General features: G+C 34.7%; 1 protein-coding gene across 20 annotated transcripts in view; it reads left to right on the top strand.

The window, feature by feature from the left end:
• RAPGEF2 (Rap guanine nucleotide exchange factor 2) overlaps positions 1-25,039 on the top strand; it is a 237,367-nt gene that overhangs the window by 174,322 nt on the left and 38,006 nt on the right. For 18 of the 20 annotated variants that reach the window (XM_036314807.1, XM_036314803.1, XM_036314808.1 and 15 more), the window contains 2 exons: positions 14,175-14,306; positions 20,724-20,901. In XM_036314807.1, coding sequence (XP_036170700.1) covers positions 14,175-14,306; positions 20,724-20,901 — 310 coding nt within the window. Of the gene's footprint in view, positions 1-1,437; positions 1,601-14,174; positions 14,307-20,723; positions 20,902-25,039 lie in introns of those variants that run through there. The other 2 variants (XM_036314813.1, XM_036314815.1) reach the window with 2 other exon arrangements.

Below are 25,039 nucleotides of genomic sequence, written 5' to 3'. Positions count from 1 at the left end.
GACTATCCCAATTGACTCGCCGTGTTCCACTTATTTCTAAACTTGCCTTTCACACCATTCTTCACAAAGCAGCCTGACTTACCTTAGAAAATGTGACTTGGACTATGTCATATCTGTGCTTTTAAAACTCTTTAGTAATTCTCCATTGAGGTGGAGTAAAACCTACACTCCCTAAAAAGCTATGTGTGAAATAGCTCAGACTTGCTCTTCTTAACCTGACTGGCTCCTTGACGCTCAAATCCCAGGGATAGGAAGGTCCCCTGGCTGGCTAGTCCAAAGTAGCCACTCAGGGAGTTCTATTGCACCATATTATTTAAATTCTTCACCTAGCATTTATTATTATATTTTTGTTCTTGTTGTTCATGTTTTTACTGCTTATTTATTATGTCTCTCCCCATTGAGCTGTAAGGCTTATAACAGTAGGGAACTCATCTGTTGAATTCAGTACTCTATCTGGAATATCTAGGATGTGTTAAAGTCATGAATGTGTGAGAGCTAAATCAATAAAAAGTTTAAAAATACAGATATAGGCAAATGTCATTAAGTCAGAGTTATTAAATAATTTTTTCACCTTGGGAAGGTCCCCCTCACCCCCCATGACTAGGTAAACTTAGATGACACTGAATATGTTATAAAAACTGAAGGCAGTAAGGAGCCTTGGACATCAACCATTGAATATTTACATTAGGATTAACATTGTTAACTATCCGAATTTTATTATAATGAGTCATGGAATTCTTTAACATTTAAAATATGGAAATGGCTATTATTAAGCAGCAAACTTTCTGGTGTGAGCTGCTTTGGAATTTTGGATGATACGAAGTTTTAGACATTGAGACATTCTGTTTAGAAAGAATATTAATATGGCTTATATTGAAGAGCAAACTATCTTTTTTATATCCTTCAGTGTAATTCAATGCCATAAACTAGGTAAAGGTACTTGTGTGTGTGCTTCCATGAGAACTATCACCTTTATGGGACTTCAGGTAGATGGAATTTTTATATTTTGGAAATATAATAGTCTTACAGGAGCAAGACAGGGTAGTGCAGTAGCATAAGAGTGAAGTGGAATAATCTTTGCCAATCCCATATTAGAGTGTTCTCACCTGTAATGTGAACTTCGTTAATTTTATAAGTTCTCGCTTTTGCTGAAGGTGAGTTGAAGCTATGTAACTTCTAGGTTATGGCATTTAAACTGTTTATATCAAAAGACGTTTCCAAGTTATTAGAGCATGTGTGTGTGCACACATTTGCACAGGCACACACTAAATGACACCACAGGTTATATTAAACCAGTCATAACATTCCCTAAGTGTATATTAATGCTATCCTATTACCCCGATTTAACCTATGTAATTAATATGCATACACATATGCACTTAACAGAAAAGTTCAGAAAAAATAGTTGGCATTTGAGGAAAGTAAAAGCTTAATAGAGTGATAGGATACTAAATATTGGTGTAACTTTAGGAAGAACGTGCTTTCTAAGAGAGTTGCTCAATGATTATGTAAATAAATCTTTGCAGATGACTGAGAAGGTCATGAAAAATGCTGGAGCATTGGCAGAAGTGAGGGTATTAGGAAGGAGTCTTCTTATGAGGTAATGTGTGCTTGATTGTGTCTTAGTAATTCAAGCTTTCATTTGATGATGCAGTGTCTAAGGTTTACCAGTCTAAAAAAAACAAACAAACAAAAAGGAAAGGTGAAAGAAAAAGAAAAATGTATAAGACTTCTTGTCATTTATGCAGTATATTTTCTGCTGGCCCTGGGCAGTGAGTGATGCACCACAAATGTTTGGTCAATTCTTCCACAGTACCCTCCAGACAAGCTAAAGCGATGAAGTTATCTGGTGTGCCAGGGTTGACAAAGAAAGCCCTTGAAAGTAAACGCTAAATTAAATGTCTGATCTTTTCAATCCTTGGAAATAAATGTTAAAATGAATATCTTTATCATTGAAGTAAAAGGAAAAAATGATATGCTAGACACATAAAATTAATAGCTATTATTTTTGTTCGTAACTTAAGAGGGATAACATATACTTATATTTTGATTTGAAGATTATTGTCTTAGTTGTAATACTCATCACCAGAAAAGTAGATTTTGTGGTAGTGTTTTAATAAATCTAGAAATGGACCATTAGAGATGGGATCTGAGATGTTTTAGAATTCAGGTAGTTTCGTGTGTGTGTGTGTGTGTGTGTGTCATATAGAAGAGGATTAGTGTGAGATTTTTAGTAAATAAAGCTGTATAGCCAATGTACCCATAAATGATAACTTAGAATAGACACAGCTTCACAGTTGAGTCATACCCATGGTACATCCATCAAGACAAGCTATGATATCCAGTTGACAGTGTCTTGATACAAGTTGTAATAAACATCATTTTCTGTTTAAGTTATGTGGAATTACTCTTAAATGTTTATCAAAAAAGTAATATATATTCATATTAAAAAATTTTAGAAAAAATGTTTTAAATTCATGATGCATGCATTGTTAATGCTCAAACCCATCCAAATGACTTCCTGTCTCATTCAGAATGAAGTCCAGAGTCATTACCACAGCCTTCCTCCATGATTTCACCATAGAATATCGCTCTGTCCTCATTCCTTCTGGTCTTCCCAGAGCTTGTGCTAACCTCCTAGCTATTTCCAAAAACATGCCAAGGCCACCCCTAATCGTTGGCTTTTGCTCTTGATGTCCTTGCATATGAAATGCCTATTTCCCCGCGATGTATCTACAGGGTTCAGCCATTCACTCCTTTTTGAAGTCTTTATTCAAATGTCAGCTTAGCAGTGAGACTGTCTACTCTCTATATCCCATATTCTACTTTATTAATTTTCAAATTACTTATCTCTGTGTGATATATTATTTTCTGTTTAATGCTCTCTCCCTCCCCACCCCAACTTTGTACTGTCACACACAGATGCTAAGACATAAAGTCTGTGAAATCAAGGATTTTAGTACATTCAAGCTTCTTCCTAGGGAAATTAAGTTTCATTAATTCATATTTTTAAAAAGACAACAGCATAAATTTCAATAGAAGTTTTCTGTTTTTTGTTTTCTCAAGCAGTCAGTCTATTCAATGAATGTTTCAGTACTCACAATCAGTTGACTAAGTTAGGTGGCTTCTACACTTAGTTTTCTATTTAACCTACTAAGCAATACTTTTTGAGAACAAAAATTATTTGGAAGCCTTATATTTTCATCATATAATATTTGTATCTTGAAATATGAATGAATATTAGGGCTTTTCAACTCACAGGGCACTGAACAACTTTGAATATATTTTATACTACTCTTTGGTTCATAAGATGTTTAGTAATTATATTCCTTTGGCTTAGTGATATACTAGACATACCTCAATTTTACACAGATAAATATAACATATGCTTTATAAATATATGAAATGTGATATATGTTATATGTAAAGTATGTGAGTATATACATATAACTTATATGCATGTATATGTGTATATATATAAGATGTGTGTGTGTCCAGTAAATATGGTATGATTAGAACTATCCCTTTAGAAAATAAGTGAGAATATAAAAACAATTTTCTCATCTCAATATCACATCTTAGATAACAACAGTCTTTTTTAATCCTTGTCCAATGAAGTACATAACACTATTTGACTGTTTCCTTTATTATCCTTTTATTATTTGTCTCCACCGCTAGTTATAAGATTCATGAGAGCAGGGAGTTTCTCTTACTGCTATATTTGTCTGCTTGAATAAGTAAAAGACTCTAATGCTTATTATCCAAATTGCACACAGTATCATGAGGTCAGGGATGTTATCTGAATCCTACCTACCTTTCCCCAAGCAATTCAGAATTTCACTATGGAAAGTTTTTCACAAATAGATCACAGAAGTTATTACAGTAATTGCATGAGTTAAGATAATGCTAGCTGTTGTATCAAACAAACAAAAACACACACAAATACATAATTCTTCAAACACAATAGAAGTTTATATCGTTTTTGCATAAAATCCAAAACTAGCACTCAGTCACTTAGTGAACAGTGATTCAGGGATCCGGGCCTCTCCATTTTGTGGCTCAGCTGCCTACCGTTCAATGCGAAGCTCTGTTGTCTTCCAACAGACTGTCTCAATAATAGGAGATAGGCCATAGCGGGTCTTGTTGGAAGCTTTTCATTAATGAGGTGTAGAAATGGCATATGTCACTTCTGTGTTCACACTCCAAAAGCCTTGAGCTCAATTATATTGACACTAGAGGCCTGGTGCATGAAATTCATGCATGGGTAGGGTCCCTAGGCCTGGTGGGCAATCAGAGCCGATCTGTGGGGTGACCTGGGATGGGGGGGAGAAGGACCCACTGGCACCCACCTTGGTTGGCCTGGGGCCTGTGGGCTGGGGGATGCACCTGTGTTGAGCGTCTGCCCCTGGTGGTCAGTGTGCATCATAGCAACCTGTCATTCTACCCGTTCTGCCAATTGGTTGATTTGCATATTAGACTTTTATTATATAGGAAGTATGTAACAGTAAGGGAGACTGGAAAATGTAGTCAAGCCCTGTTCCATGGCAGAAGAAGACATTGGTGAAGAGCTAGCCAGTCCTCCTCCGTTTTGTGGTATTTTATTGTGTAGAGACTTAGGTATATTTGCCTTCAGGCGTAAGGTAGCTTTTATAATTTTTAAAGAATTCAAAAGTACTTGTGGGTTAATGTTTTTAATTCCGTGTGAGGCTTTCTTCCCAAACCAACTGTTTATTTTTTGTTCAAAAAAAAAAAAACAACAGCTTCGGATCCTCCATGGATCCCATGGGAATCTTTTTTCTTTGACTTTAACCACTTATTTCCCTAACTCCATATTCCCCTGAGCACAGTCCCTTTGGAGCTCATCAAAGTTGTTGTCTAATTGGTCATAGAACTGTCTTCTGGTATTGCCAGTAGCTCCTCTCCCTCCCCAGGGACAGCTACATCATAGCACCAATCCCACTTGGTCATTCAAACAAGAGACTGAGAACTCAAATTTTAGTATCGCAAATTTTGCTAAAAATATATATTTATGGTGTCCATTTTTGCATTAGAAAATGAAGCTACTGTATATTAGTATGATGTTTCTTTAAAGTGCATACTGTTGAAATAAGGGAGAAGACATGTGCACAGATTGGGTTAGAATATAACCCCAGACAATAAATATCTAGAGTCAGGGTGCAAAATAAAAAGGGGGTAGAGTTTGGAGCCAGCTGTTTGAGTTTCCATTTCTTCAGCGGTTAGGTGCAGCATTCAGGCTCTCTATAAGTAGTAGAACAAGCAGATGTCAAATATTCAGCACATTGCTTATTGCATACTAGTGGTACTTGTCCCCCAAATAATGGCAGTAATTATTACTAACATATAGAGAACATGCACAAAAGAGTTTAGAATTTAAATAGATGAAATGCTATCCAGAAGATGATTTTTAAATTACCTGACTCAGTGCCAACAGTTGCCATGTACTTTATTGAAAACTTCTTGGACTGACTGATTCAGAATTCTTTTGGAATCCCTTGGAGAAATGTGTGCTTTTCAGATCAGTGGTTATTGATGGTTGCAAATAAATTGAAAAGGAAAAAGGGATTATGTGCTGTGTGTGTTTGGGGTGAGATGGAGTAGCTGTCACTTGAAAACCATCATAAAACTGTGTTTCTTAACAGGCAACAGGACATTTCATTTGGCCATGTGTACATAATCATTAATCAACAACCTCAGTATTTCTGTGGAAAATTATATAAAGTTTGTTTTATTTTAGGTTCCACGTAAACATTTTTATTTTGAAAAAATACAACTGTTTTTCAGATGACAAACTTCTAGTGGTTCCGATATTTAATTATAAAACTGCTCTCACTATGCCAGGTGTCTTTCTGTGGGGTGATAAAATTAGTGGATTAGTTTATATTGTAACTAACTTCGAATATGTGTGTGCATAATTTATCTTTTTATTTTAACAAAAAAATGCTCTGCAGTAAGAAACATAAAGCAGAAATGACCTCAAGCAATGCTAGCTTGGAATGTTTATAGGGTCACATGATGGAATGGGTATAAAGAGGTTAAAGAAGTTTTACGGTTTCCACAGATTTAATAATGCTTCCTGGATATGTTACCTCAACATTGCCAGTACAGGATATTGCTTTAACTTTTCAAGGATTAGTTCATAAAGTAAATAGTAAGTGATTTTGTAAAGACCCTGCAAGACAGATGCAAAATTGACTTTACTGATGTTGCATAGTATCATATATCAATTCAAAAAAAATGATGTATCTCTAATAATTGAGAAAGAATGAACACTCATGGATGTCCCTAAAAGTGGCTTCATAGCGTCAAACTCGATGTTGGTGATGCGGATTATAAAGTTTTAATAAATTTGTTTTATTAAATTAATATTTGAAATTTGTGTAAGCAGCTGTATTAATACATTGATATAAGCAGCCATTTGACCATTTCATCAATACCCATGAGACTTGAAGTAAACTAATAGATTAGTAAATGTGTTACAATTGCATGCTTAAGTGTGTGTGTTTTGGAGCCAGACATCCAGGGCTAGAATCTAGCGCTGCCACCTTTTCGCTGCATGGTCTCCATGCAAATCACTTAACTTTTCTGTGTCTTACTTCCCTCCTATCCAAAATGGTCATAATAGTACTTATTTGATACGATTGTTAATAAGAATTAAATGAACTAATATGTCCTCAGGTGCTTAGAACAGGGCCTGGCACATAGTAACGTATATAGGTGATCTTATGTCCTTCTCTTTGAGAAAAATCGGTCATATCTTTACATTTTGGAATATATGGTACTTAAATCAGATCATACATTTTCTCATCATACTAAATAATTCTACTTTTCTGTTTTAAGTAACATTTGTGTTGGGTTCCTTCTAGTCAGTGATTTCTTTCAACATCCAATAGAAAAGGCCTTCTAACACTACTTTCTTGAAAAAATCAAGCTTTTAACTGATAGCCTTTCAATTAATTTATTAGTTTTGATTGTTTATTTTCCTCAACAGGAGAGTTGGGTGTTCTATGTATATTCAAATATCCCCATTTCGTAAATGTAGGAATTAAAGTTTAGATGCATTATAATTTGTCTAACCATAGCCGTTAAACCACACCTAGTAGCCAATAAAGTTTGATTTATTTATTTGTTACTAACCCTAAAAAAATACCATGAGGGTGGTCTTTTTGCCCTGGGGAGAAGGCGAGGTCACTACCACATTGCAGTAGCTATTTCTAACACATAAAACGGACTACGTTTGGACAGAAAGCCCTGTGCCAAATTCATGTAGATGAGCTATATCTTAATATCATATCATCTCTGTTACAGCTCCATCTAAAACATTTTTTTAAAATATATTTTTATTGATTTCAGAGAGGAAGGGAGAGGGAGAGATAGAAACATCAACGATGAGAAAAAATCATTGTTCAGCTGCCTCCTGCACACCCCACCCACATTGGGGATTGATCCTGCAACCCGGGCATATGCCCAGACTGGGTATCGAACCATGACCTCCTGGTTCATAGGTCGATGCTCAACCACTGAGCCATGCCGGCTGGGCTAAAACATTATTTTTAACATACGAAAGTAGCAGGGAATTTTTGAAGTGAAGCATGCTCACACTTGCACTTTCCACCTGCACAGGGATGTTGCTGTTCAGACCGTCCTCCAACAGCAGGTGTCCCCAGGAGGGGTAGACTAAACAGCTGTGGTTAAACCACACCTAGCTGGCAGCATGTGCCTGGGCCTAGTACATGACTATTTTGGAAGCTTTTGCAGTAAAATATGAGAAGACTGTACACACAAAAGCACAAACTCCCCAAGGTGTGACCACTTTGAGAATTTTCTTAGCTATGAAAATTTCAAATTTATCAAAGAAATTGCATTCTGAGCATATCATGACAACAAAGTTGTTTACTTTGGATATTTAGTACAGTCTTCTAAACAATGAGCTCCTCCATGTAAATATATGATTTATTTAAAATGTAATATATTTAAACTTTTGGGAGTGATGTATTTAAATAAACTGATATAAATATAGTGTTAGGTATGACAGTGTCAAAAATAAGTTAGTTTTTGCCCTAGTTGGTTTTGGCTCAGTCGGCCCTCGGACTAAGGGTTGTGGGTTCGATTCCGATAACCAATCAACGTGTCTCTCCCACATCGATGTTTCTTTCTGTCTCTCCCCCTCCCTTCTACTCTCTCTAAAAATCAATGGAAAAACTATCTTTGGGTGAGAATTAGCAAAAATAAGTAAATAAATAAAATAAGTTAGGTGTGTGTGTGTTTTTTTTCCATATTGAATTTGAAAAAGATTTGACATGAGATGACTGGACAAATGACAGGGAATGAAAAAGAAGAGTCATCTGTACAGTCATTTCTATAGGTTATAATGATTAATCATTTGGTCATTGTATTATGTTATATTTATTTTACAGAAGAAACTAAGGTGCAGAAAAGTTAATTAACTTGCTCAAGGTTAACTTGACTTAGGAGGAAGTTGGCCAGAAGATAACTCCATATATGTCCAAAATGAGGTGTATGTCTTTCGAGGCTGGCAGGAAGCTGGGAAAGTGTTAAATTCTTACAAAAATTGTTAATTTTTAGCAGGTTTCTTTAGTAGATATAAAGCAAACTTTTGTAAAACCATTTCTGTAAAGCTTAGTCATATCAACATTTTTAAATGTCTACATGAATTTTAATGAGAAATATTATTAGATTTCTCAGTTTATTAAGTTATCTCGTGACACTTTTGGCAAAACTTTGTTTTTTGCCTGTATATATATATTTATACACAAAAAAAATTGTATGTAGTGCAAAATCTTTCTCTTTGCTTTATGGAACACTGATGAATGCAGTCCTCAAGGATGAGTATTTGATCTAGAGCATATCTTAAGAAGGTATAAGGGAAACATACATTATTTCTGATGAATAGTATTCAGGAGTCCAAATGTTTACTTTGTCTGGTGTTCGTAAAGAAATATGATTTAAAGAAATAAAGCTTGACCATCCTATGTAATAAAGGGCTAATATGCAAATTGACCAGTCGCTATGTTGCTCACTGACCATCAGGGGGCAGATGCTCAATGCTGGAGCTGCCCCCTTGTGGTCAGTGCGCTCCCACAGAGGGAGCACCGCTCTGCCGGAAGCCCTGCGCAGCAGCACTGGCGGGAGCCTCTCCCGCCTCCACAGTAGCACTAAGGATATCCAACTGACGGCTTAGGCCCACTCACCAGGCCTCTAGTAATATATATAAAATGGTTTTTTAAATGAGCCACTAAATAGTCCTGCCTTTTCAAGCTGTATGTAGGAACAGCTCAGTGTCAGAACTAGTAGTATCTACAAAGATCAGTAGTAAAAGCAAAAGTGTGTGTGTGTGTGTGTGTGTGTGTGTGTGTGTACACTCAGAGAGAAAGAAAATGTGAACTACTTTTAAAATATAACTTGAGTTCTGAAATGGGAAAGAGAATAGTGTCTGTGGCTGGGTGACTTTGGTCTAAACTCCTTTCTGGGAGTAACTCAATAACCCACTGGCATCTAGTCTGAGATTCCAGCTACAGGAATTCTAGAGCTGGAAAGGAGCGGTGTCTTACACAGAGTCTAGCAAATGATAATTTATAGCTAACACACTTCTGTGGTGATTTCTGTGTGCCAGGCCCTACTCCAAGTGCTTAGGCTCAGTCATTCATTTAATCCTCACAACACAGGTTTTCAGTAAATGATGAATGAATGGAAAATGTAGGAGACTGTATTTTCACTAACACCTCAAAGAAAAATAAGAAATTTCTTGCAGAGCTTGAAAACATGAGCATAAAGAACACTCACAAAACTCCAGGGATGATATGGAGAAAATAGTGTTCATTTGGGTAAATTCTTAGTTTTTAGACACTAAGTGTGGTATTTAATTTACCTTAGGTAGTGTTCATCAGTGTGAACTGCCAGGGATGATTTGGATAGATTCCAAAACCTTGTTTGTTTTGTTGTAACTGTTTCTTGAAATAAAGTGATTCTAAGGTTAGTTGAGAAAATTTTCAGTTAAATACCGTAAATTTCAATTGATGGTGGCAGTATTTTTTTGTTTTGTTTTCTAATTTTTCAGCATTGTAATAATGCACTATAGAACATGAAACTTATATTTCTATTACATGTCCAGTAATATGCTGACTCTTCTTGAGCTTGAAAACATGACAATAAAATCTTTGGGGGATGAAGGGCAGCCTCGCTCGTTTTTACTACATTATCACCACTTAAGGAATTTTACCAATTCAACAAAGTATTTACTTAGTGGTATCAGAAACATCAAGGCATTCATAATCATTGTACTTCTGTTCAAAAATAGAGTTTATTGATTAGCTAGTAACTTTATAAATGCCAGTCATTAATTAATAAATCAAAGATTATCAAATGCCTATTCATATATGAGACATATATTTTTTGTATAGTACTTCTTTAAATCTAATTGTTGTAGCATCCCTGTTTCTCCCCCAAAAGACAGCAAAATAAGATAGTTTATAATTAGTACCCAGATTTGCAAAACTATGATTAATTTTAAGTTTTAGGTAACTTTATGCATTTAAGAATCTGATTTAAATATTACTGTTGTTTGTTATGTAGTTAGTAGTGTTTATGGTTAAACTATGATTTAGTCATTTGTCTAACAGTAGTTTATTATAGTTGTGATTCACAAGTACTGTATTTTTCAAACCTAGGTTGCTTTATCCAGGAAAAATTTAATCAAATTTTAGAATGAAAATATTTAAATAAAAAATATAAGATCTCTTGGCTGTGAAATGTATTGATGTTAAGATAAAAAATGTATAAAGTGGTCCACCCAGTGTGTCTCAGTGGTTGACCGTCCACCTATGAACCAGGAGGTCACGGTTCAATTCCTGGTCAGCACATGTGGAAACCTTGATCCCCAAATAGGGGGCGTGCAGGAAGCAGCTGATAGATGGTTCTCTCTCATCTTTGATGTTTATGTCTCTCTCTTCCTGCCTCTCTGAAGTCAATAAAAACATCTATTTCTTAAAATGTTTTAATTTCCCCTTTAATTATTCAATTATTATTTAATATGATTTAGGTAATTGCTATATATAGTACCAGTTTTTAAAAAAATTTCACAAATTTATTCTTATAAATGGTATCTAGAGCCTGATAATTCATTATCAGACTAGAGCCTCATTTTAATCTGAAATTTGATATCATACTGCTAGTAATTTAAGTAGGCACTGGGTCAAGCCTAGAAAAGTTTGGTCTAGGTAAGTCGTATTGTCATTGGCATATTGTGCTCCCCCCCTTTTTTGGTATATTTTACTCAGACCGTCAGTTACTACCTCCCTAGGTTCTGTGCTACCCTGTTGCCCTCAGGTTTAAACATGTGTGCCTGTGCTAGGTTTGCCCCTGACTCCCAGTCCCTATGTAGCTCATTTGCCTCTTGGACCCATTTCCCCTAGGCATGGGCGCTGTCTCTTTTCTATTAGTCTTGTGGCTGGGCCAGGTCAGTGCACTTCAGGCTCTTTTCCCTAATGGAAACAACTTCCAACTTTCCCCCATTCAGTAACTTGGCTGATGTGTACTGTCGACAAAATTTAATCGTGATACTGTTATCCCAATGTGTGGGAAATATTTTAAGCTTTTGTAAACATAACATCTGTTTACTCGAGTTTAATGTTGCATCATTTCAAAGAACATAGGAGGTATTGGGGAAATAAAATCCATGTTTGAAATATGGATTTATTTTTTTCTCTTGTGCATAAAACCTATTTCAATGACTTTTTGGATAGTAGACATCACACTTGGAATTGGGGATGCCTTATTCACCTTGATATTCCCTGTCCTTAGCGAAGTGTCTGACATAGCAGGTACTCAGTAAGTATTTATAATATTAGAATTGAAATCTTAACAGTGAAAATATTTCTTCTTTTCTTTTAAACAGTCTTTATGGTTCTTAGCTTAACATAGCTATGTAATTCTGGTATTTGTGGTTGGAAATAGGCATAGAGAAGTAGATTGTGGTCTATATAAAGGCTGGATCCCTGTCCCTCTATTAGATTTAGAGTTCTTGTAACTGCTATTGCCTTTCACAGAGGGAATTCTTTGGAAAGATGACTGGCTGATGGACACTTAACAGAAGAGTCCTATGAGACTTGAATAAATACTTATTTAGTGACTGAAAATTCATTAGATACTTACATCTTCATTTGATATATTTAAGTTAATTTTTACTACATACACATGTCTACCTGACTCATGTCTATAAAAGATAATCAGTAGAAAGCATTTTGGTGTTCTGTAATTGCATGTATCGATTGATGCCTTTTAAAATCATTGAGCCATTGAGTAATGTTCCCCAGTTGCCTTCTGCAGTGAGTGACTGGATTAAATGCAAATGTAGATAGAACGATGAAGGCTTTTTATCCTAGCTTTGAACACATTGTTTTAATATCTGATATTTATCGCTGAGCTACATGTAAAATCATAATCATTAATGCATCTCTGCACATTTCTATTTTTGAATATTCCTGTAGAAATCCTGCAAATATTTCACTATCCCACATTGTGAATAAAACATATACATTCTTAATTCAGAGGTATATGCCTATCCATTTCTTATAGGAAAACTGTTATTCTCCTAAACTTTCTCTGACATTTTAAAACACCTTTAATTATTTGTTTAAAAAAACACTCTTAGTGATACACATTATGTTTGTAATGATTTCACACATTTCAATAAATGTCTTACTTCTCTGAGCTTCTCCAACATATGTGTTTTTATCCATTTACTTGGCATGTCATCATATGTCCCCAAATAAATTCATATTTAAATCTTTCCTTTGGATACCTTGTCTCTCATGAAGTTCAAAAATACTCTGTATAGACTATATTAAATGTTACTATCTTAATCTGCTTATTGGGTCATGTGTGAATGATTGTGGGATTTAAATACATTTTGCCTCTTTGGGACTTGGAGGTGTCAAACCCATTGGTCATTGTTGTAAACCTGAATCACCTCCCTTGTGTGGTTAATTCTAAACTATGGAATGGCATTTTATTTTTTTAGGGGGAGAAGGGATGAAGTCAAAGGAACAGAAGGGAATGTTATTTTATTTTGACAATTAGTTTATGTATTTATTATTATTCAACAGCTAAATAGGACCAATATGCAGGCAGGAAAGAGAATGTTATTAGGATTGCCTTATGTTAAAGTTAGCATATATTTTGAAATGCCATGTGTATTCTTGGCCAGTAGTATTATAGTGTGGTATCATAGATAGCATCTTTTTTTTTTAATTCAAAATAATTGGTAATAACTTATAAGAGCACAGGATACTTAAGGGCAGTATTTTCTTAGTGTCTCATTCACTGATTAGCACATAGTAAGAGGAAGAGGACTCCATAAATACTTGCTCATTAGGCAAATGTATGAGTATTTTTGTTTTCAATGCATTTTCTCAGTTATATGGGAGAGTGGCGGAAGCACTTGAGGGATGCTTAGTGAATCTGTTCAATAGAGGTTACATTTATTTGTGGTTTAAACAGGAACAAGTAGAAAGTTGATATTTATGTGTGTTTGTATAGATAAGTAAATGTCCATCACTTTTTCAATTCTAAGTTCTTTGAGAGCATTCTTTTCTGACTTCTCCATAGAGACTAGCAGTTACTCATATAATAATATACTTCATCAATTCTAAGATGCTTCATTTTTTAAATCTTCAAATATTATTGGGCGATATAAAAAACCTTCAGTCTTTTTTCTTATTTAACCTGTCTCTTGTCACAAAGTTGCGTTTGTGATGGCTAACAAGTAGTAGTAGTAGTAGTAGTAGTAGTAGTAGTAGTAGTAGACTGATTTGCTCTTGTCAAATGTGTAATTTGACATTTTTATTTTAATTCATTGAATTAAATGCTTACCTGACTTCATCTTAATCACCGCACCCACCTATTTACACGTTGAATTTGGCATTATTTGAGGTTCGTTGAATGCGCATGAACTTTCAAATTTTTTGTGTGTGATTTTTGGTAAATAGGACAATCTTCAGTGATTTCTGAATTTTAAAAAATGAAGGATCTTAATAATATATTTGGTTAAATAATGTACAGTATAATATCATTTTTAAATGTCTTTTTGGAATTCTTGATTCAAATTGTAATTCTCTTTTTTTCTGCTCCTTCCATAGCTTCCTGCAGATTTCACAAAACTACACCTTACTGATAGCCTCCACCCACAGGTGACCCACGTTTCTTCCAGCCACTCAGGATGTAGTATCACTAGTGACTCCGGAAGCAGCAGTCTTTCTGATATCTACCAGGTAAGAAGGTGTTTTTCTTGTCATTTGCTTCATTTTCATTCCCAGGAGCTTTATGGTTATTCATTGATAGAAGCTATAAAGTAACTATATGTGTATATATTGTGTGCATCCACAGACATAAAGTGTTAGTGTTTATGCTTCACACAGACATATAGTATGTTGTAGTTTGTTTTAAGACGTGAACTACTATCTAATTGTATTTGCCTCTAATATTACCAGTTATCAGAACTTCTAATAGAATTGTTACAATGGAAATGTTCCTCTTGACTTTAAATATTAATTTGAGTATAGATGTATTAGGTTTGTGACTTTTTAAACTAAAATTGTAAGGGATATCTGCATAATTATGCTTTTATGGTAAGTTTTTCTTATGGAAGTCTTGTGTATGACAAAAAAGGAAGAGATTGTTAAGATTAGATCATTGTTTTTCTTACCTATAGATGTAGTTACATGTTCAAAATAAATTTTTATGATACCGATGAATAGAAAAGAAACTGGAACTATGGAATTTTAAAAAATGTTTTAAAAGCAAAATATTTTTTTTTAATTTGCTAATAATTCATTGAGTTAGAAAATGCAAATTTAGGAAAAGTGACTAAAATATACCAAAAAAGGCCCTTTTGGTGGGGTCTTTATATTGCTAATATAAGTGTAGAATAATTTTTCTGAGAGGTTGGGAGGAGAGGAATTCAAGAGCACAGTGGGATAACTAGCTGTAAGAAAAGAAACCCTCCTTTGTTTTAAAAGGGACATACCATGGTGGGTTTGGAGTGGGAAGTTTGGAAAGAGTTTCTATCTAATGGCTTCTATTATTCTCTTGAAGAATTGAGTTCATTTGTTGAGAGCGAGAGGTTTGGCTGATGGAGAGATTTAAGGAGAGAGAAGTTTTGAAACAGCAGTTTCAGAGAGTAGGAAAGCAAATTGACTAGGGCAGTGCAGCTCAATTGAGTTGGTGCCCTAAAATACAGAACGAATTTCCTCTGCCCTTTTAAGTAATTTTCTCTACACAAAGAAAGCAAAGATTTGGCTTCACTTGTGACTGAAGTTTCGTTATATGAGTGTAATATAAAGATGGATGGAGCAACATGCCAGGCTCTTTCTAGCTGCAGAGCCTTGTTTTTGCCTTCTGCCCGGAATGATTTCTCCTTATGTGATCCTTTTTTTTTTTTTTTTTTTTTTTAGTCTTCTTTTTTAAGTACTATTTTCTCAGTGGGTTTTTTTAAAAATATATTTTATTGATTTTTTTACAGAGAGGAAGGGAGGGGGGAAGGGATAGAGAGTTAGAAATATTGATGAGAGAAACATCAATCAGCTGCCTCCTGCACACTCCCCACTGGGAATGTGCCCGCAACCAAGGTACATGCCCTTGACCAAATCGAATCTGGGACCCTTTAGTCCTCAGGCCGATGCTCTATCCACTTAGCCAAACCAGTTAGGGCTCAGTGTGTTTTGTTTTTTTTTAAATTTAATTCCCCTCTAAAAAGTAGGTCCTATATTTTGGTTCCTTCCTGGCTAGTTCTTTTATTTAGATTTTTAATTGAAAGTATTATTACTTTCTGTCTTCCTATAAGAATGCTGGCTCAAGAAGTCGGGACTTCTCTGTTTTGTCTCTTTTGAGCCTAGTATACTGCCAGAAAATCATGGCCATGCAGTACAAATGTGTTTAATGAATGTGATTGAAATATTAAACTAGGAAACATTAGCTGAAGGTGTGAGAGCTAGAGATAGAAAGTAAGAGTCTTGAAGATCATGCTTCAGTTTTTTTAAAAAAGGGTTTCCTTGAAAGCAGGTGGAAGCAGATGGAAGATGGATGGAAACAAAACAAATAGGAGGCTGTTGGTAATACAAAGCAGAAATGGCTAAGTTGGTGATATGAGACAATACAGTTTCCAGCCTTGATAAGGTCCTGGATAAATGGTGTGATTAGCAGAGCAATGGCTTAGGTGGACTGGAAATAGTTGTACAGAAATAGATCAATAGAACAGAGAGTTCAAGCAAAACGGAACTGGTGTGTAAGGATTGTTGTAATAGAGGAAACCTCACAAATTAATGAAGAAAGTGATGAATTTTTCAATAAATGGATTTTGGGGTGGAGGGGTCATTTTATAATCTCACTTTATACCATAATTAAGGTTAAATTCCAAGAATTATCAAATTCTTAATGGTATAATGAATGGTCAAAAAATTAATAATTATAAGATCAACTGAGACATGTAAAGTCAGACTATAACTCTCTTATGCAAATTAATAAGAAAAATACTCAGCTCATAATATAACAATATTCAGAGGGCAAGAGTAGGTAATTTGCAGAAGAGAACACACAAGTATCTATACCTTAAAACATTAGTAATTGAGTATATGAGGATTTAAATATGAAACTATTTTTTCTATCAAATTAGCAGACTTTCTTATAGTAAATATATACAGATAGACATTCTTATACCTATTAGGATTGTTAATTTTTGGAAAGAAACCTAACAATTTACATTAAGAGCTTTAAAGAATTATTCTTTTCTTTTAGGTATACACATATTTTTAAACCCTATATTGAAATAAAAATGTTGGAAGTATAAAATTAGGAACAGTATAAATTATGATACATAAACTAGATTTAATACAAGCATTATATTTATTTTGAAATGTATTTTCATACTTCATATGTATTGGTTTTGTCTGCAGCTCCTACTTACTTTGGTCTCAGTCAAATTAGTATCAGCACTAGCATTCACTATAACTTTCTAGCCTAAGTTTATATCTAGCCTAAATTTAGGTACTGTTTGAGTTAAATATGTATGTTTGAAATTCTGCACAAAATTTATTTAAATCAAGAATTCTATTAAGCAACCCTCGTAAACATGGGTATCCATGTGTGGGATATTTAGTAAGCAAAAAGTTTTTTCATAAATGATTTTTAAGTACTTAATGTAAAACATGTATAGTCGTTTTTATTTTTCTTTAATTCTCACCAGAGTAGATGCTAGGAGAGAGAAGAACATTGCTGTGAGAGAGAAACATCGATCAGGTGCCTTTCTGGAAGCTCCCCTACTGGGGATCAAACCAGCAACCATTCAGTGAATGGGATGATGCTCAACCAACTGAGCCACTTCAGCCAGGCACTATAGTTATTGTTATTTTAGGTAAATTAACACTTCACTAGAGCTTTATGGCATGTAATATTTCCTCACTTTGTTCTTTTTCTTGATAACCTTTAAAAATGCAAAGTAACCCTAGTCAGTTTGGCTAAGTGTGGATAGAGTGTTGGCCTTTGAACCAAAGGGTCCCAGGTTCGATTCTGGCCAAGGGCACATGCCTGGGTTGTGGGCTCGATCCCCAGTAGGGGGCGTGTAGGAAGCAGCCAATCAATGATTCTCATCATTCATGTTTCTATCTCTCCCTCTCCCTTCCTCTCTGAAATCAATAAAAATATATTTTAAAAAATCAATAAAAATATCTAAAGCAACTTTAAAAAATGCAAAGTAAATTGGTTTTAAGAGCTGTATTTTTAATAACAATATATGTAGTCCCTTTTGATTTAAATAAATCATAGAGCTTTCAGTATTGATCTCATAATATAGATTTTTTTGAGATTATGACTATAGCTATAATGTGCACTTAAATCTATATTAGGTTATATATTTGAAAGATAAATTAATTTAGGACAGAATTATTTGCCTAACTAAAATATGTAAGCCTTTCTTCTTTCTCCTGAGATAAATATAATCAGATACCTTTTAAATATAAGGTGTCTGTGTGCATGTCATTATTTAGAATAAAAGACCTTAACGACAAGCATTAATCTTAGTAATATTATAGTTAGGAGAAACTAGAAATTAGCAAGTGTTTTATATTTATATGTAAATATATATTTTTAAACATTTCATGTTTTATGACGTAACAAAGCAGAACATGTTTTATTGCTTTATTATGTTTTAACTTATTTTCTTTATGAAGACATATTCTTTTGAGAAAACTGGGCAAAGTATTATAGTGCAAAATATTTATTTAGTAGTTTGTATTGGTTAGACCAGATTTTGAGTTCTGACACAGTTGCTGGATTTTATTTTGTTTTAATTTATATTGAACAGTATATTTAATTTTCCTTAGTGTTTTTTTCATCTAAAAAATAGGAGCAATCTGCCCTAGCCAGTGTGGTTCAGTTGGTTGGAGTATCGACCCATGCACTGAAGGGTCTCAGGTTCAATTCCCAGTCAGGGCACATGCCCAGATTGTGGTTTTGATCCCCTGAGGCAACCGATCTCTCTCTCTCTCTCTCCCTCCCTCTGCCTTTCTCTCTCTGTAAAATCAATTTTTAAAAGAAGTATCTTCAGGTGAGGATTAAAAATAATAGGGGCAATCTAATTTGCTGAATAGCTACGAAGATTATTTTGTATTAAAAACATCAAATGTTCTAGATATGTGGTAGTCATGCAATATAGAATCACTGTTTTTATCATTATTTTATGAGCTATTGAGCCAGAATATAATGGATGCATTTAGCCTGAGAAAATTTTTTTCACAGTATGTAAGGGGTTGGGGTTCTACCATAGTTTTTTTTGGGGGGGAGTGTTTTTGGGGTTTTTTTTACAGATTCTGCTAATATAAATTGTGTGTGAGGCTCATAGCAGGGATGGGGAGAGGTAAAAGTATGCAACTACTGGTGAGAAAAATATGTCCCCATGAAGAAGGAACTTTTTATGTAACCTGTTATTGGCTTTCTTTTCCCTATTTGATCCAACAGTCCTGTGAATGGCAAGATAGTATTCCAGTTTACTGATAATAAAATTGCTTTCATAGAGGCTAAGGGACTTTGCTAAAGTCACATAGTGAATGGTAGAATTGATTGAACTGTTAAACTCTGAGTTTGTGTATTGATTCAGCAAAAAATAAAATTCAGTAACTACTAGGTTCCAGGCATTCCTCTTAAGTTGAGTACCCTTCTGTAGACCAGTTAGTGTTCATTAAACTTCAACTTCCCTCTGTCTCCAAACATCTCATTGCTCATGAGAAAGTGATATTATGAAATTAGTAGGTTCCTGAAAAGTTATTGATTTAACTTCAAACATATTATTAAAAGGAATTCTGTAGTATTTTAAAATAGAAGATATTTATTTAAATAAAATAAAAATCATCTTCAGGTTTAGTGAATGTTATTTTAAGCATAGTTTCTTAAAGAATAGAATACACATAACAGAAAACAAGTAATGATCATTAACACGAATGGGTGAGGGTTCAGTTTTGGAGGGATTGATCCAATTCACATTTGAAAGTCTTTTTTATTCTATTTAAGACAAATAGAATTCATTTAAATAATAAGATTTCTCTGAGATTCTATTCATTTATTTTTCATCTCTTATCATATGTTAGATGTTTACAAATTAAAGAAAAACCTTGTTATATAACTATGGCATTTAAAAGAGTTTTCTGTTTTTATTTCTGTCTTCATTAGGGTCCCTTCCTCACCCTGAGCTAATATTAAAGAATGTGTATATAGAGGACTGATGGTAAATTTGAAAGTATAAGGTGATGAGTAATCATCTTCAATGTATCGATGAAACAGGTGAAAATGTAGTCAGAACAAGCATTAGCAAATTGTCACATTTCTAGACGTCAGACATTAGGTGCCAGTAGCAACAATGTTGGCTTAGATTCTCTGCTCACAGCCTTGGCATACTATATCACAACAAGCTCTACTTCATTTTCATTCTGGAATTTAGAAACAATTCTTTGGATTCTGAATTTAAATTAGGCGATATGTTTTCTGAGCGAGCCACAATTGATTCTCTCTGCCTTGGCCACAGGCCTTATTGCTCTCCCAACTGGCACACCTCTGCTCATGATGGTGTTTTTAAGTGATATTTATTAAGGACTTGCTTGCAGAGCTGTCCTACAGACATTTTCAATTATCCTATATTCATTAGGTATTCTGTCTTCAATTATTTTCACCCTAGGTTTTTCTTATAATGTACATACGTATTTTAGTTTAGGAAAGGTACCTAACAAAGTGAAAATGTGATTAAATTATTTTTGTTAAGCTTTAGAAAATATTAATGTGAGCTTATTAAGTCATTCTCTTTTTTAAAAATGGAGTGAAAACAAACTGGTTTTTTTTCTTCTTTATTTTACTATGTTTTAAATGTCATATGATAGCTTGGATAAGAAATAAAAAATATAGAGATAAAATTATTAATCCCAACAAAAAACTTAATAGGGAATAAAATCACTCATTTTGTTGAAATAATTATTTTACGTAGTGCTGGGTACATAACTACTTATTGATGTTGATACATGTAACTTTATTACAGAAAAATTGATGTAATAAACGTTTTAATATTTTAAACTAGATTTGTTCTTGTTTCTTTTGTGTACAAAAGATGTACTTAAAACAGTTAAAAAGTTGTTTTTTTGCTCTGCGTTAAGGCCACAGAAAGTGAGGCTGGTGATATGGACCTGAGTGGGTTGCCAGAAACAGCAGTGGATTCTGAGGACGACGATGATGAAGAAGACATTGAGCGGGCCTCGGATCCTCTGATGAGCAGGGACATCGTGCGAGACTGCCTGGAGAAGGACCCCATTGACCGGACAGACGATGACATTGGTATGTTTGGAGGAGAAAGTGAATCTAAGAGCCATTTAAAGTCTTGAGAAGGAAAATTAAACAGTCGCATTTCTTGAAAACATATTTTTGTAGTCCATTTTGCTCAGCCAATTTCTTTAAGAATCTACAAATAAAACTTTCAAATAAAACACACTTTCCACATAAGCCTTTTCTTAGCTTACTTTATGGCAAAAAAAATTAAAAGTCTTGCAAATAATATTACTTCTATTAATTTTCTTGTGAGCACTGTTCGTATTAAGCTCGTGATTTCTGCAGATAAACATTAGTCAAGTGGCACCTGGGGAAACTGTCCTGTCGGTGACTTTGCTTCTGCTCTGATTCCATATGACTGAGTAGAAGAAGACAACAGAATGTCAAGGTGCAGCATAGGAGCTGTGGGAGTTGTCTTTTTTTAAACACACCCTCAGGTTAAAAAGCTAAGTAGTTTATATCCACTCTCCTTTCCTTGAGCTACCCTTTCCCCACCTCTCCCATCAGGCCACAGTGGATTGTGTGATAACGGTTTAGTGTGTTGAGTGCACCTTCTGCACTCGGGCTTCTCCTCAGCATACTGGGAGTGAGAGCAACTTCTCTTAGAGTCCTCTCCACCACAGGCCTAGAATCTGTAACCATACTTACCTGAGTCCGAATTATCTGTTCTATCACTCCCCCAACCCATTTTGCGCCAGTACGTATTTGAAGAGAAAGTCAAGGAACTGAATCTATTGAGATTGCATAGTATAGGCATAACTATGAGTGGCTTGTTGCATGTGTGTTTGAGGGAGACAGACATTATGTCTGAAAAATAGTTTTTATCATTTAAACTATATGCATAGGCTAGGAAATAAAGGATGAAAAAGCAAAACCTGGGATTAGATATTAAAATATAATAAAGCCACTTATAGGAATTGGTAGCTACTTATAGATGAATATCATAGGGTGATAACCGTTTGATTAGATTGAGCACATTCTGTGTATGTACTGTGCATTTTTCTAGGTGCTGGCATCAGTGGGTAGGAAGGCAGATGAGGTCCTTGCTCCATTGCAGTCTGAAGAATAAAGGGGAATTCGGGGGTAGTGGAGGTGGGGGAGGATAGTGAATAGGAAGCTGTTTTAGGAAGGTAGAGCCAGTAATTCTGCTTAAAGGGCTCAGAACTGAAGGAAGTGAGAAAGGAGCTAGGTGTGCCTTTGGCCTCAACCTGTTCTGGATAATTATTGCCTACATCTTTGCTGGAGTAAGGGATTTGACTGCTTCTCAAATACACACCTCTTGTTCCTTCTCATTTTAGCCCATTTCCTTCTCTGTATACACCACTCCTCATTCCAAAGGTGCTGGTCGTTTCTAAGTCTTTTGAGGGTCCTGCAGCATAAATTGGAGTGGGTCTGTTTTACCCCCTGAAAACATAGGGCTTTGCTTTCTTTGATACCGCATGTGCATCTGATTTCCAGTGTCCAAAATTATGTTTCACTCTCCTCTTTGTCTTTGCCAACTTCTTTTTAAAAATCTCTTCATTGTAGTTTTAAAATGAGAATAAAACTGAAGTGTGTTCAACTTGACTTCCAGAATCCTTGCTCATAGCACGTTTTAAATTAGACTGAACGCTGCTTATGAGCAGACTGATGTGGAAATTACCCTTTTGTGAGCTAATGTATCTTCTCTTTTGAATATGTTCATTTTAAGTATAGTTATGGAAGAAAATGATGACTAGTGTTAAAATATATGTAGCATGTCATTCTTAAAAATGTAAGGCTTTCACTTTATATCTGAAGTCTTTCTCCTAATTTCTGGAAAGCAAGAACTATGCTGATTCCTACAAAATAATGCAAGGCTATCTTTTTTTAAAATGTGCTTGTTGATATAATATCTATAGTGAATAACATGTCCTTGAATACCAATTCTCTTGCAAGCAGCAATGATTTTGATGTTTGCTCTTATCAAATATACTTTAATTTAAAATAGTAACCATTATCATTAAAGATAAGGCCTAATGAATGTTGTTTGGTCCCCAGGAGATCTTGGATCTTCTATCTATCTCCTCAAAATAAAACCACACATGAGAATTCTTAGCCTTATCTTTTGCTGTTACTATTTGTTAAATCTAGCTCATCTTCCAGTATTTAGTTAAAACAGACATCTTTCATATGAACTACAAACATCTGGATAATTGATATTTTCTCTAAATGCCTCTCTTCCTATCCACACAAGAAAAGAAGGGATGGTGTATATTGGGGGGGGGGGGGGGGGGTGTTATTGAATCAAATGAAATTGCTAATATTTTTTTCATATTTTTAAAACTGCAAGAATTACAATTTTCTCTTTGGGTTTCCCTAGATTCTTAAGTGTACCTTTGTTTCATTACTTTGAAGGAAAGGACTTTATTCATTTTTGGTCTCCCAACTCATAATTTTTGTAGGTAGCCAATGATTGGATGGTTGTTAATTTAATTTTTTGTTTTGAGGCCTTGACACATTAAGGTAGAGAGAGAGAGGAAGGGAGGAAGAGAGATAGAAACATCAGTGATTTCAAAGAATTTCTTTTTCCCCCTTCATGTACCAAAAACTCCATAGATTTTTTTTTTTAATATTAATATTGTTTCTTACATAAAATTAAGTCAAAGGAAATAAGGTAAGCTAATTTTCTGAATTGGCTTCAGTTTCTGATCTTGTAAGTTATTTGGTTTTCCACTGTGTCACATTTACTAGGAAAAAAAAGTTTTTTTTAAATGGCTAATATTTTTCATAAACAGCAATATTCCCTTCCAAACAAAACATATTATTGTAATAGATTATTCCAATCAATATAGAAGAACAAAAATCTGCTTCTCCCATCCCTGGCTTTTTCTCTTCCTATGTCCTAGGAACTGCCTGACTCTACCCCATTCCAAGCTCTGAATTCTTGGCTGCTCTAAACCTTTAACTCTGTAATATCCCTGTAGCATTATCAGAGTTTATATTGAGCACTTATAGCCAAATGCTTTCATTTTATATCTATTGTTTAATATTGACGATAAAAATTCTTCATTTTTTTAATTGCTCTAAACCTCCAGTATAGTAAGTAGTAAGATAGAAGTTACCACAAAACCAGTGATGCCATTAATGAACCTTTGAGAGTCTTAAAAACTCTTAGATGCCATCTGGTTAACTATTTATTTATTTTTTGTTTTTCAACTGAGCCTGAAGAATTATGGACATTTTCTATTATCAGATATTTTCTTCCTCCTTTATTATTTATCCTTAGTATATGTGAAGCACACATATTTTCCATCATGTATTTTTTTTCATGTTGTATTTTTTTAATGTTAGTCACTACTCATATATCACAAATTGATTTTATGATCTACTAATGGAGTAGGAATCTGCCAAAAAGCAAGAAAAATGTCTACGCAAGGCACTTAAATCACTATAGCAAGTATTAGTGATTATATTTTATACTTCATATTCATATACTTCAAATTGTTCCATCATACTTGTGTTGGTAATTTGACTTTTATTATTGTCTAAACATTATATTAAATTGAAAACATTTCTGGCGACTTCCGGTCTCATATTTTTCTTAAGACCATGAATCTTTGGCTTTTATTAGGGGAAAGGAAAGAATAAAATGTGCCCTAGCCGGTTTGTCTCAGTGGACAGAGTGCCAGCCTGAGGACTGAAGGGTCCCGGGTTTGATTCTGGTCAAGGACACATGCCTGGATTGCAGGCTTGATCCCAGTAGGGAGCATGCAGGGGGCAGCCGATCAATGATTCTCATCATTGATGTTTCTGTCTCTCTCTCCCTCTCCCTTCCTCTCTGAAATCAATAAAAATATATATTAAAAAATGAGTGGTCTACAGGTGATACTTTCATACCTTACTTTGAGGAGTTGTGGGTGGGAGCTGAAGAAACAGAGGCTGAAATGGCAGAGCTGTAATGTGTTAGTCAGAGGACCATGACGTGTTCATTTGCCTTTATGTGTTAAACCAAAAGGTCAGTGCATTTGCAAAACAATGATTCCTACCTCCCATATGTAATAAGTATGGGTCATCTCTTGCAGTGGTTTCAAAATTGCTTTATTCCTGTCCCCAGGAATAAATAACACACACACACCTACTCATTGTTTCTGTAAGTGATGTGCTTTAATGCTCTTTCTTCTTCATT

Source organism: Myotis myotis, unplaced genomic scaffold (genome assembly GCF_014108235.1).
Source record: "Myotis myotis isolate mMyoMyo1 unplaced genomic scaffold, mMyoMyo1.p scaffold_m19_p_6, whole genome shotgun sequence".
Classification (NCBI taxonomy): domain Eukaryota; kingdom Metazoa; phylum Chordata; class Mammalia; order Chiroptera; family Vespertilionidae; genus Myotis; species Myotis myotis.
This window is presented reverse-complemented; position numbering and strand designations above follow the sequence as displayed.